General features: G+C 38.2%; 1 protein-coding gene across 1 annotated transcript; it reads left to right on the forward strand.

Annotated features, from left to right (window-relative positions):
- The first annotated feature begins 731 nt into the window (after nucleotides 1–731).
- Nucleotides 732–12225, forward strand: ANKEF1 (ankyrin repeat and EF-hand domain containing 1). The gene is made up of 9 exons (XM_042823733.1): nucleotides 732–1077; nucleotides 1496–1695; nucleotides 2434–2583; nucleotides 3223–3346; nucleotides 4181–5003; nucleotides 7735–7961; nucleotides 9058–9230; nucleotides 10413–10547; nucleotides 12100–12225. The coding sequence occupies exons 1-9, from the start codon at nucleotides 732–734 to the stop codon at nucleotides 12223–12225; spliced, it is 2304 nt and encodes a 767-aa protein (XP_042679667.1).
- Nucleotides 12226–12604: the final 379 nt, after the last annotated feature.

A 12604-nucleotide genomic window follows, 5' to 3' on the forward strand; every position in this document is an offset into this window, starting at 1 on the left:
CCAAGGTTTGCTGAAGCTGATAGGAAGCTTCCTATTCACTTAACAGAAATGGTCTTGACCATTGCTTGTTCCTCCATACACAAGAACTGAGTCCAGATACCAGAGAACACAAAGCTTAAAAAAAAAATCATAACCAAGGCAAATGTGAAGCTGATGTTCTGCACCACAGTTTTCTCTAGAAGCATTTGTTGCATTACAAGACTGTACCTTTTTTCTGCAAGGGATTTACCACAGAGAAATTCAGTTTACCCTCTTATGTCACAGCCCAGCAGAAAGCTCATGCATCAGCTACCTAAGAAGGAAGGCGTTCAGGTACAGACAAAGTGATGCCAGTATCTATTTTGTGTTTTAGCAAGACCTGTAACTGGGTCTTGTGATTTTTTTTAAATCTCTATTTATGGTACTAAAATGGCAGATAATCAACCTCTCTTTGGGATTCCAAGTAATTGCAGATTATAACAACTCCTTAACATCTTAACATTAAGTTCATGTTGAATGAGACTTCTTTAGAACATTTTCATAACAAGAAAAAGCAATTTGCAAGGTGCAGCGTTTATGTAGTCTCTATATGTTCACACGGAACCCTGTGCTCTGCCAAGTAGATAAGTAGTTATTTCCATGCCTTGAACATAGTTTGATTCCTGTAATTTCTAGCATATGAGAGTAGTTTCATCTGTGTGTTCCATGCAGAAATCATTGCCTTGAAAGAAGCCATTTTTTCTCATTTCAGAATGTTACCAGTAGATAACAGACTTCGAAACTTACAGATCTACAAACTTCTCCAGTGTGTTCACCAGAAGGACAAGAAGCAAATAGAAAAGCTGATTCAGAATGGATTTCCAAACCTCATCAATTTCACCGAGCCTATGGATGGACACAGTGCTCTTTCTTTGGCTTGCATTAAGAACGACATCGACATGTGCAGTTTCTTGCTACAGCAGGGAGCTCATCCTGATGTTCAGGACAAAATGGGACGAACTCCAGCAATGAAGGCAGCTGAGCTAGGCCATAGCTTGGTTCTGGAATTACTAGCAAAAACTAAAGCAGACATGACTGTTGTTGATAATGAAGGAAAAGGTAAGTAAAAAGGAATCTCATTAAGCCAGCATAAAATGGCTCCTTTCTGTGTTATGTACTTGATGTATATGTTATGTTAGATCTGTGGAGAAAAACCTTGGCTGAGGTTAATTCTTAAAGCTCAACAGAAGCTAGTGACCAGGTAGGAATTAAAATTATTCTCCCTGAACAATCTGGGCCCTTACATCACAGCACTTCCTATGCATCCTGCTATGAGCAGTCACGTATTCAGTTCTGGTTTACTCCCTGAGTTCAAAGGCCCTCAAATAAAAATTCTTTTTTTGTATTTACATGCCCTAAGAGATGTTAATGGGTCTTGGTTGAAGGAGTTTGTCAATTCAGTTGTGAAGTTTACAGTGTAAATAACCCCTCTTATCATTTGGCATTACACCATAATCACTGTTGTTTTTCTTTGCAGGTGTTTTGTTTTACTGTATTTTACCTACTAGACGGCACTATCACTGCACTCAAATTGCCCTGGATTATGGTGCAGATATTAACAACTGTACTACTGATGGGAAGCCTGTATTTCTGCAAGCCTGTGAGCAAGCTCATGATATTAAAGAAATCTGTCTGAATTTCTTGGAAAGAGGAGCAAATCCCAATGCAAGAGACCCAGTATGAATATTTCAGTACCTAAGAATGCATATACAGGAGTACAGAATAGCTACCAGATGACTGCAGTATATGACCATAAATCCTCACATTAAAGTAACACAGCAGTGGCAAGTGCATAACTCTGTGTGTGCATCTATTCCCTTCTTTATTTTATTATCCTTTTTTTTTTTTTTTTTTTTCAGGAGCAGATATTTAAGTCTTTTGCTTGAACCATGTATCTTGTGTTAGATTTTTGTAAATTAGAATAAAAATATTGAAAAAAAAAAAAAAAAAAGGAAGTATAACTGGGTCAACTCTTAAAAATCATGGCTCATTATACTTCAGTGGAGCAGTACTTATTCGTATTTTGCCTGGATATGCCCCAAACTTCTCAGGATTGAAGTACTGTTCACTAAAAATGTCACTGCAGCATGAAAAAACTGAAGGGGATTCAAGGTAATAATGAGATATTAGAAACTTTTTTCTCTCTTTTGTGCAACTATTTGGGTGACTCTGGTTACTAATGTTCTTGAGTCACTGGGATTTGACTACTCTTAGGAGCATTAAGACTAGATGCCTGAAGTTTGCTTCCAAACATCTTTGAAGTTACTAGATTTGTCTCTTTTTTTCAATAGTATCTAAAAAGTCATTCAGTTTTATGCTGCCTCGCAACAATCAGATCATATTACACCAGAGGATATTTCCAGCCTAAATTAGCATACACTACAAATTCTGAATTGTGTTATTGCTACTTGGCAGGTTACAGGTCGCACTGCCATAATGGAAGCAGCAAGAGAAGGTGCTCTTGAGGTGGTGCGTGGTATACTTGAGAGAGGAGGTGATGTTAACCGATTTGACAATGAAAGGCACAATGCTGCACATTTTGCAGCCAAAGGAGGCTTCTTTGAGGTAAACTTGCACTGTGTTAAATATTGCTGTTTGGGTTTTTAGTTTTGTTTTTAAAGTCCAGTATCTCAGATGATCAAGGCATAATAATTAGTAGCCACGAATCTCAGAATTAGAGAACCTTTTTTTTGTACCCCTGAGTGAATGTTGCGGTGGCTGTCTGATGTGAACAGTTCATTTGGAGAACTCATTTCCCTCAACATGCATCACGTCACAGTTGTATAACATGGATGAGATCTTACCACTGTAAGAAAGGCAGATACAGACATCTGCAGCTAGGCAGTTTCTTCCCTACTATGTCTCAAGTATGGTCTTTAAAGTACATAAAATTATGTAGTTTGAATCCTGCAGACCATGATTTTGCATACAGTGTTACTGTAAGGTAGTCACCTGCAGCAGGCTAGCAGGAGCAAATGTTGTCCTAGATATCTACAAATGAATAGGGTTTCTATTTCCTGAATAAGGCATGTACTATAGGGAGCTAAAGCTTAATGAGTGCACTGATCAGCCGGGCACAGCAGGGAAATTCACTGTATAAACTGGGAGTAAATGACACTGCATTTTATTTGCAAATCACTCGCATACTTCTCCCATCCTAAGAAACACAGATGTCTTCCGGTGATACCGTCTTTGTTCTTCTAGGTCTTGAGGATTATTTCAGCTTATAATGGAGACTTGGGACTGATTGCCATGAATGGTAACACACCCCTCCATTATGCTGCAGAGGGAGGATTTGCAAATTGCTGCAAGTTTATAGGACAAAGAGGTACGTTAAAAAGAAGTTACTTTACAACTGTACAACTGTACGTTTATTGTGTGCTTGAAAAAAGATTTCACCTGGGCATTTATGAAGGATTTGGCTCTTCAGTATCATGTGGCAAATGTAATTCTCACTAACAAGTACCAAACATAGGCTATTATTATTTATATCTACTAACAGGGATAAGATGAGATAAAAAACATTTCTCAAAGAAACCTGCAGAAAGATCGTGGGTTTGTATAACTTATATTGACACTTTCAATAGAAAATTGTGTTTTGCCTCACTGATGAATTAATCAACCCAATCTCAGTGTAGTCACAAGGAAAGCTTAGCACCTATGAATACACCAAAGCAGCTGTGATCATTTTCTAAATTAGATGATCATATTATTTCAGCTTTTTTTCCCATAGGATCATGCAAAATCCTGCATTCTGTTCTTGTGATCCTAACACTTAGCTTGTGGTCTGTCACCAGATGGCAAGGGTGGGATATAGAAGAGTGAGTGACATTCTAATCTTAGTTTCTTCTTAAACTTGCTCGCTTCTTTAAGTAAAAATGTAAAATTCTCACAGAACTTGTCTTTTAATAGGTACTCAATAATGGACAAAGAAGTAGAGCATGGGTTGTCTGATGAATCTCACTGTGGGAAACAGAAATAGATATGCTGTTAGCCTTCCAGTCTGGGGTCACTGATATAATTCCACTTATTATCGCTGTTCACAGTTAAGTCTGTAGAAAGTTGTAGACCTCTGCTAATCAGCTTCATACATAAGTTTCTTATCTTATTAGTGATTATTAATTCAAATACATTATCAATGGAAATGTGTTCATATTTTTAGGCTGTGATCCTACATGGACAAACTTGTTAACTAAGACTCCGAGAGCCGTTGCCAAGGAAGGAGGTTTTAAAGCAGCAACAACAGAATTGCGTAAAATTGAAAAGAACTTTATAAAGCAGTCCAAGCCTGAAGCTAAGGAAAACAACCCTCTCTGGGCACTGAGGCTATATGATTGGTCCTTAGAGCACCAGACTGCCCTCCTCCAGGCATTTGAGGCTGTCGACCAAGGAGATGGGACTGTAGCCAAAGATGATTTCATATCAGTTATTCAGAAGCAGTGTTCCTTCGTGGACACTGAACAAATACAAACTATTGCTGAAGCACACGAAAAATCTGACTCTGAAGGAATAAACATCGAAGAATTTTTTAAAGGTTTTAAATACTTGCAGAAAAGCTGTCTGATAACATCCTTTGGACCCAAAAGGAAGAAAGGAAAGAAAGGGAAGAAACGAAGAGGCAAAAAGAGCATTGCTGTCCCCATGCCAATTTGTGTTATTCCAAAGAGTGCATGTCAGCTTAGGGAAGATGGCATCCCTGTATACATGATTGAGGCTGTTCAAAGCACTGCTGATAGCTACCACATTAACCAAGACCACCCATCTGCCCATCCTGTGCACGATGACCGTGCCTGGTACACAGATGAACCAAGGAAAATATACATGAATATTAACTTCCTGGTCAGAGCAGGAGATATTCTATCTCTACAGAAAGCTTTTGAGGAGGGTGTGCCAGTAGACATAAAAGATAAGTATTACAAAACACCTTTGATGACTGCATGCACAAGTGGGAACATAGATGTTGTGCAGTATCTCCTGGAAAAGGGGTAAGAATTCTGGAAAATTTTTAATTGCTATTTTGAGAGCATAAATTTGCAGTAAATAGCTGGGTACTACAGACTATAGTTTGTTTTTTTATTTGCATAATGTTTAGCATAAAAATTAGTTCTGTAAGATGCTGAGTTGCAGAGGTTTAGTCTATTGGTTGTTTTTTTTTTGTTGTTTTTGTTTTTGTTTTTTACATTTTAGTAATGAGGAAATAAAACCACTTAAGAAGTTACCCAGTTCTAATTTTTTTTTTAGTCTGGATTATTGACATTTCAGTTAGAGGCAGAGTACCTACAAAATCCATCTAGTTGTTTGTTGATATCCATGTCGCCAGCAGTGCATTTGGGACAAATGGAACACAGGAAACACTATATGAACGTGAAGAAAAACTTCCTTACTGTGAGGGTGAGGAAGCACTGGAACAAGCTGCCCAGAACGGTTGTGGTGTCTCCTTCTCTGGAGATATTTAAAAAACAGCCAGAAGTGCTCCTGTGAAATCTACTCTGTGGAACTTGCTGAAGCAGGGCTGTTGGACCAGCTGATTTCCAGAGGCCTCTTCCAACCCTTATGATTCTGAGATCCTCAAAACTGAACTGCCAAAATTAGATGAATGAATTTTTGGAAATCAGACACAAGTAGGTTGTCTGAAATCATCAAGACATATACCTAGGTGAACCGAAAAGCAGTCCTGGAATTCCCTGTCAGGCATTTACATGTCAGGCCTTTGCATGCAAATGATTTGAGAGAACGCAGCCTACAAATAATCACTTCCCTGCAGCCTCTGCAGCTGAAGCAGTAGGATTTTCACCAGAAGTGCCTGTTGTTATTTAGTCTGTTCCCAATTCAGAAGTGCTTCATCAATTTTTAGCCTGGGACTACACCTGGGAAAAATCTTAACAGCTTAAAAATTAAAGCAATTTAAGAGAGATTCAGTCATACTTGGGTAATAGTGTAATCTCTTTTTTTTTGTGAGCCAACTGCCATCCTTTATCACCATTGTGATAAATGTTTACATGAACATTTTTCAAAGACAATGATGTTTATACTAGCTCTCTGCTCTTCCTATAGCTTGAATTCACTCCAGTGTTCATTTCCAAGGACAAGTGGGTCTAGTCATTGCTCTAGTTCCTGTAAAGACTTAACAGCACATGCAGATGTATGCACCTTGGTAATTATACTGACGTTCCTGCAGCATGTAAAGCTGTATAAATGTGTATACTTCCAAAGATAAAGATGCAAGAGTTATCATGTTAATCTAGCAAATTCATTTCCATTGCTTTCATCAAACTTTACTAGCACTGGAGTCACATATCATATTCAGATCTAAAAAGGTACAAATTTAGTTTAAAAAAAATGGTTTTATTTCTGAGAGTTGAAATTGATAGAAATCACAAAGTGGATAGGAAGGTTTTCAGGACAGCATTTAGCTTTATATCTTTCAACAATGTGAACATTCAGATGCTTTTGTTTTGGAATGGGAGTTTAAGTAGCTTTTAATGACCTTTTCAGTATGGTGTTACAAATGCATATCAAACAGAAAACAAAACATTTAGAAAATACTGAGGTTAAACATAAATTGGTGTTATCTACTTTCTATCCTATTTCAGAAAGACTCTGAAATAAGGCAAATTCTGATCAGGAGAAAATGTTGAAGAATTTTATGTCAGCACTGTGTCACTCCCATCCTGAAAAACTTTAACAGTTAAACCTGAAATAAATACATTAGTCCATTCTTTTGATCTAGAATTAAATACTAACAATATGATCGGACAAGCAAAAAAGCTATCTGGGGAAGCAGTCAGCTTCCTTCTCCCTCCTACGGCGTCTTTCAGGCTGACATCAGTTGTTTGTCCCTAAAGAAGACAGTGGCAGTTCAATTCAGTACCTCTAAGCAGCCCTACACACAGAAGAAATTAAATAATTGCACTCAAGTTTTTTGGGATACCCTTCATGAGGCTTTGACCCACCTCTGAACCCACACATGGCATCCATGGAAGACAGATCTGGGTGCAAACAAAGAACAGCCTATGACAGATGACATGGGGAAACCGTATTTTTTCCCTTTTAACACCACAAAGAGGCACTAGTGGCTCTTGTTTCCACACCCCCTCTATTCAGAGAATACCTCTGAAGGCTGCCAATTGCCAAAGGCTGATAACACTTTTCTCAAAGTTTCATTTTAAAGCAGCATATTGCAAATGTTACCCCAAAACACTTGCATCCTCCAGAATGTGTTGCTACTGATCTGGGAGCAGAATGATCTAGTAGCTGGAAAAGTTTTAAATCCTCAGATTTTCTATGATAGATCTTCTCTAACTCATTCTTCAATTGGACAGTAAGCAAGTTTGCCATGTCTTTCAAAGCACCTGCTCTTGGCCCAGAAGCTTTCTGCCTCTGGCCAACCCCACTAAAGCTGGCACACGAGCAATATCAGCATATCACAGAAGTGGGCTAAATGGGAATAACTGTTTTTCTTTGTACTTGTGAGAACTTCCCTGTAAAGGACCCCATCTCAACTTAGAGAGAAACACGATCACTAGCCAGGACATGTCAATAACTAAGATTAATAGAGTATGCCACATATCATATTCTAGAAGCGTTTCAAAGTAGCAGTAGCAATATGAAAAGACTTATTTACATGAATTATGTCATTCAGTGTGCAGTTAAGACTGACTATACTTAGAGCTGTATCTGGATTCATCTGCCACAGCATTTCTTACTCTTTTGCAGGGCGGATGTAAATGCAACAGACAATTTCATGTGGACTCCCCTCCATCATGCCTGCTATAATGGACACCTAGATATTGCTGAACTGATGGTAAAAGCTGGAGGAGCAATAGATGCACCTGCAGTAGGCAATGCAACACCGCTAATGAGAGCCATAGAAATTTGTAGATTGGACATAGTACATTTTTTAATCAATGCAGGTGCTGATATCCAAACAACAAACAGCAACGGTAAGTATCAGCCCCAGAGGGCTCCTTACTTAATGGTATACATGTTTTGTAAGGAATAAAAACTTACTGGAACCCTAGAAAGTAAAGCAAGACAACTAATTGCATGATTAATAAGTACAACTCCTCTTCTACTCCTCTGAAGACCATGGCTGAAAACATCCCTGGCAAAGCTGTTCCTCCCAGGCTATATTCAGAGATATAAGATTATTTCTTTTCCCCCCTTAAAGCCAGGTATTAGCATTATTTTATGAAAAAGTAGATTTTTGTTTTGGCCAGTGTGTATTCTGCCACTTGTTTAAATCGCTTATTATTTTGTATGCACAAGCAACACTGCTTAAAGATTTTCTTGCTGCTTATGTTGTAAATACTACTCCATGAGAATAGAAGTGACTTAAAAAAAAAAAAAAAAACAAACAAATCTGAACTGATAATCAAGTGTTACTTCCTCATTGCAGATCCTTCAATTAGTATTACTTTCTCCATTTTAAGAGTGATTTAAACTGTTAATATCACATTTTAAATCCTTGCTATAATGTAGGAAGGAACATTGCTATATGAGATTTTTCTTCCTAGAAGGTGAAGCTCTGCTTATAGAAGTGCTGTGTATTCTGCATTCCTGTTACCATGAAATTCTCTCTATATATGTGGGTGGCAGTTGATTCAGTCCTGTTTGTGCCATGGGACTTTTCCCTCAACTCCTTTCCAGCTGCAGAGCAATCACTGAATGGTGCAGATACATACAAGAACTTGTGCTAGCCATTTTGGAGTGCTAAATGCTCTCAAAGCTCAAAGTTACAACCTGAAAGACCAGTATATTAAGCTGCAAATGTCAAGACATTAAGAGCAAAGAAACCACATCCAAGAAGTCCTGCAATATCTTGTCTCAGGGCTCATTTCTGCAAGCCCTTATTTTTGCAAGCAGTGCTGATGACTGCCAACCCTCACACCAGCAGCAGCCAGGTTGCTGGCATGCTGAATGGCTGATAAAGCAGATGCCTAATTAAATTATGTTGACTGTAGCACCATTATCCAATTGCAATAAGAAGTGCCAGGAAATATTTTCATGGCTTACACAGGTGTTTATTTTTAAATACAGGAAAAAATGCTCTTGATATTGCTAAGGTATTTGCAGATTCTAGAATAATTGACCTGCTTCAAAATAAACTGGACAATTTGCCAGAGAAAAAAGGAGCAGAGAAAGGAAATGTTGCAAAGCCAAAGATGCCTTCTACACAAACTCCTGCAGAAGTACAAGATGTGAAAAAAGAGGTATGAGAAATGGTGCCAAAGAACTGATTTGTTAATAGCTAGAGTGCTTATTTCTTTCATTTATTTGCTATTCAACTCTCCATAAGCATGCAGCTTTGTTAGGGTATTTTCAGAAGCCAGCACATATTTTTGCCAGCTCTTTTTGACCAACGATCAAATCTGTGGCTTCATAATTTATGAATCTTATGCCTTCCCTAATTCCAGAACTCTGTCCTTTATCACTGATGGGGCACAGCTTTTCCTCTTCTTTCCTATCTCCTGAAGATCACGATCATTCCACTATGATATTGCAAATGCTGAGTCATTGGTAATCACAATTTCTCAACAGAAGCACGTGCTTCTTCACAGGATAAGACAGGATCAGCTCTTCTAGACAGTAGGAGAGTCTTTTTGCTCTGCTAATTGAACAAGTTGAAGTGATCATGCTTGTTGACTTCTGCTTTCCCAGTTTGTCCACTGTCCTTCCTTTTCCACTGTTCAGCAGAGTCCTATTTCCTTAAAGTCCACACCGATCTGTTGAGCTGTTGTACTTCTGAATATTTTCTGTGACCTTCTAGAGCCTTGAGAACCTTGCTGTTTCTGAACTACCCATGCTGACATAAGCCTCAGAGATCACATTCTGGTTGTTCTATTGTGGATGAGGTCTTTCTAATTCACCAGTGCTTCTTGCTAATCAGACCTAGGATTCTATTCAGAAAGAAAATACAACTGTATCTGCACTGCTGGAAGTCTGCTTCATCAGTCCCACCCCATATGTCACAGTAGCCAAGTGCTCATTTACGCCTTTTGAAGATAATGACAGTTTCTGAGAGATAGTATGAGACTTTCATAGAAAGGAGGGTGACAGCCATAGGTGCTTAGTTATTCATCACCCAGAGCAGTATCAGAACACCAGCAATACAAGGCAATTGTCTAGGGAGTTTAGAAAGGCAGCTAATGCTTTAAAGTCCAGAAAGGAGAGTCACCTCTTCCTTTTTAAAGGGCTTCCCCTCACAAATTTGATATTAAAAGAACAAAAAAAAAAATCTTTAAGAAAAACAAATGATACTTAATAGATTCAAATACACAAAATACACACCCTGCGAATGGATGGTAAAACAAGTAATAAGTAACAGAAGACATTGGATGCATGCTTTGTTTCCAGAAGTAACATATTTAACTGATTAACCTCTTTTCTTCCAGACATCACATACATCTCTGCCACCTGTAGAAAAACCCCACCTTGAGAAACCAGCACAGGACAGTGTTGTTTATCTGAACTCTCTGATAAGCAGTGGTGCTACTAAGAAAGATGACATTGCATTCAAACCCAGAAAAGTATGTACAGTAGCAAACCATAAGTATAGTTTTATGTCAAAGGTAGATTAATCACATTCTTTGGAAGTCGGTATGTAGAGTTTTGTAACTGCTAATTAATTGAAGGTGGACCAATTATACCAGCAAAGAGACTGACCCAGTGTCAAAATGCAGTAGCAAAGCACACAGCATTTCTCATGACCTGCTGCTCAGAGCCAGTACTACATACTCCAGTCATGTTTTCAGAAGCTGACCTCTCTCTCTCATTATACATTTCAGAATAGATTATTAGAAATCTTGACGTTTCAACAAAATTGAAAGCAAAAAGAGACAAAGGTTTACACCTTTAGTGAAGATGTTATAGAAGGAGTCCCAGTTGATTCCAGTAGGTTTGTTCTAGATTTTGTCTGCTCTCTCCTCCTCCTTTAGTTACTAAAATGCAGGAACACAGGAGTGGCTTCATTCAGGGAGAGAAATATTGCTTGAAAGTAAATGATTCCTAACATGGCTCAATCGAAGATGAGTTCTTTTTGTTTTCTAGCTAGTTATGATTTTATTAACTCACTTTTCCTCTGTGCATGATAACCTACAAGTACAAGGCCTTGCTGTAGAACCAAACCCAGAACTGATGTTTAACTAGATGATGTGATACAGGGTACAGATTATCACAAAACAACAATGAACTAAAATATCACATGTGTATATGTATTATATGCATACAATTATCATGGAAGTCAAGCTCACATCAAGTTTTAAAATAGGATCAAAGTAGACCTAGAATAAAATGCAACTGTGTTCATGAGATGAATTTTAATATTCATGCAGTGCACTTAATAGGCAGGAATCCTTGTGTATGGGACCAGCACCAGTGCCCAACTTGCCCTCTCAATCACACGATGACTTACTTTGTGACAGGTACTGAACTGCATGGAACACAGCCCACTAAGTATTTACACCCTAAAGTTAAAATACTGAAGGCATAATTTTTGCATTAGAACTTGTTCATGTAAGCAACTGAGAAAAGGAAATGGTGGATCACAAAGTGCGTGTACGTACATACTTTTTAAGGAAAAGAATACCATTACTAACCAAGAAGTTTTTTCTGTTTCATGTTGGTTTACCATTTCCCCAACTCTGACTCATGCTAGTTTCTGCAGTGGTCTCAGGAATAAGACAACACTGCCAGTGATTCTATGGTTAATTACTATTTTCTGCTATGAGAACCTTGGGCCTGAGTCTGTCCTTTTGAAATAGCTTTGGGCCATCTTTCCCCCCCTTCCCATTTGCCCCGAGCTAAACCCTCAGCATATTACAGATGAGAAGTAATAAGAGAGAGAGCACTCTGCTTATATTTAAAAAATGCTGTGCTATCTGCAGGAATTCTGCACTAGTTTTCTTCTGTGTCTCAGGATGGAAACAAGTGCTACAGCATGACTCTCTTTAGCTAACAGTTTGGTGGGGTTTTTTTTGTTGTGTTTTGTTGTTGTTGTTGTTTGTTTGTTTGTTTTGTTTTTTAAATGCTTCAGTCAGAGCAGTCATGCCTAAGTTAACTACAAATATTCTTCTTTTCTAGATTTGGACCCCTGATGCTGCAACAAAGGAGCTGGTAAGAAAGCAAGAATTGCTCCTGGAGCGATCTACTCTTGGTGGGGACTCAGAAAACTTTGAGAGCCCCTTTAAGAGGAAAGTTACAGAATAAGCACAGAATAAGCTGAAAGAAGCTACTTCAGCACATACTTGAGAGGACAAAGAGAGGGCTACTCTTTTGTAAGAAAGGGACCAGGTGGTACTTAGTAAATTTATCTCAGTTACAGTAAAATAAATAAATAAATAAATAAGGCTAGTTTTTCCTCTGTACATGATGTTGCCTGCACCACACAATCTTTTGTTAAGAATTTAGTATTGAAAAAGATTTATCCTTGCAATTGTAAGCATCTGAGCTGGCTCAGTGCACTTTGCAGAATGGTCGCTGTTGTGAAACACACACCTTTTTTGTTTGTAAAGGAAATTTTCAGCTAACTGGCCTAAGCTTTGAAAAACATTCAGAAATTTTGTGAACGCAAGTTCTGTACTAAGAG

The sequence above is a fragment of the Centrocercus urophasianus genome, unplaced genomic scaffold (assembly GCF_019232065.1).
Source record: "Centrocercus urophasianus isolate 14NV4802_14NV808 unplaced genomic scaffold, USGS_Curo_1.0 seq_10, whole genome shotgun sequence".
In the NCBI taxonomy this organism is placed as follows: Eukaryota; Metazoa; Chordata; class Aves; order Galliformes; family Phasianidae; genus Centrocercus; species Centrocercus urophasianus.

Excerpts from the sequence above, each read along its gene's own strand:
- ANKEF1 (XM_042823733.1), top strand. The coding sequence starts at position 732 with ATGTTACCAGTAGATAACAGACTTCGAAACTTACAGATCTACAAACTT. Across the intron at positions 3,347-4,180 it reads CAAGTTTATAGGACAAAGAG|GCTGTGATCCTACATGGACA; the intron begins GTACGTTAAAAA and ends TCATATTTTTAG. Across the intron at positions 5,004-7,734 it reads CAGTATCTCCTGGAAAAGGG|GGCGGATGTAAATGCAACAG; the intron begins GTAAGAATTCTG and ends ACTCTTTTGCAG.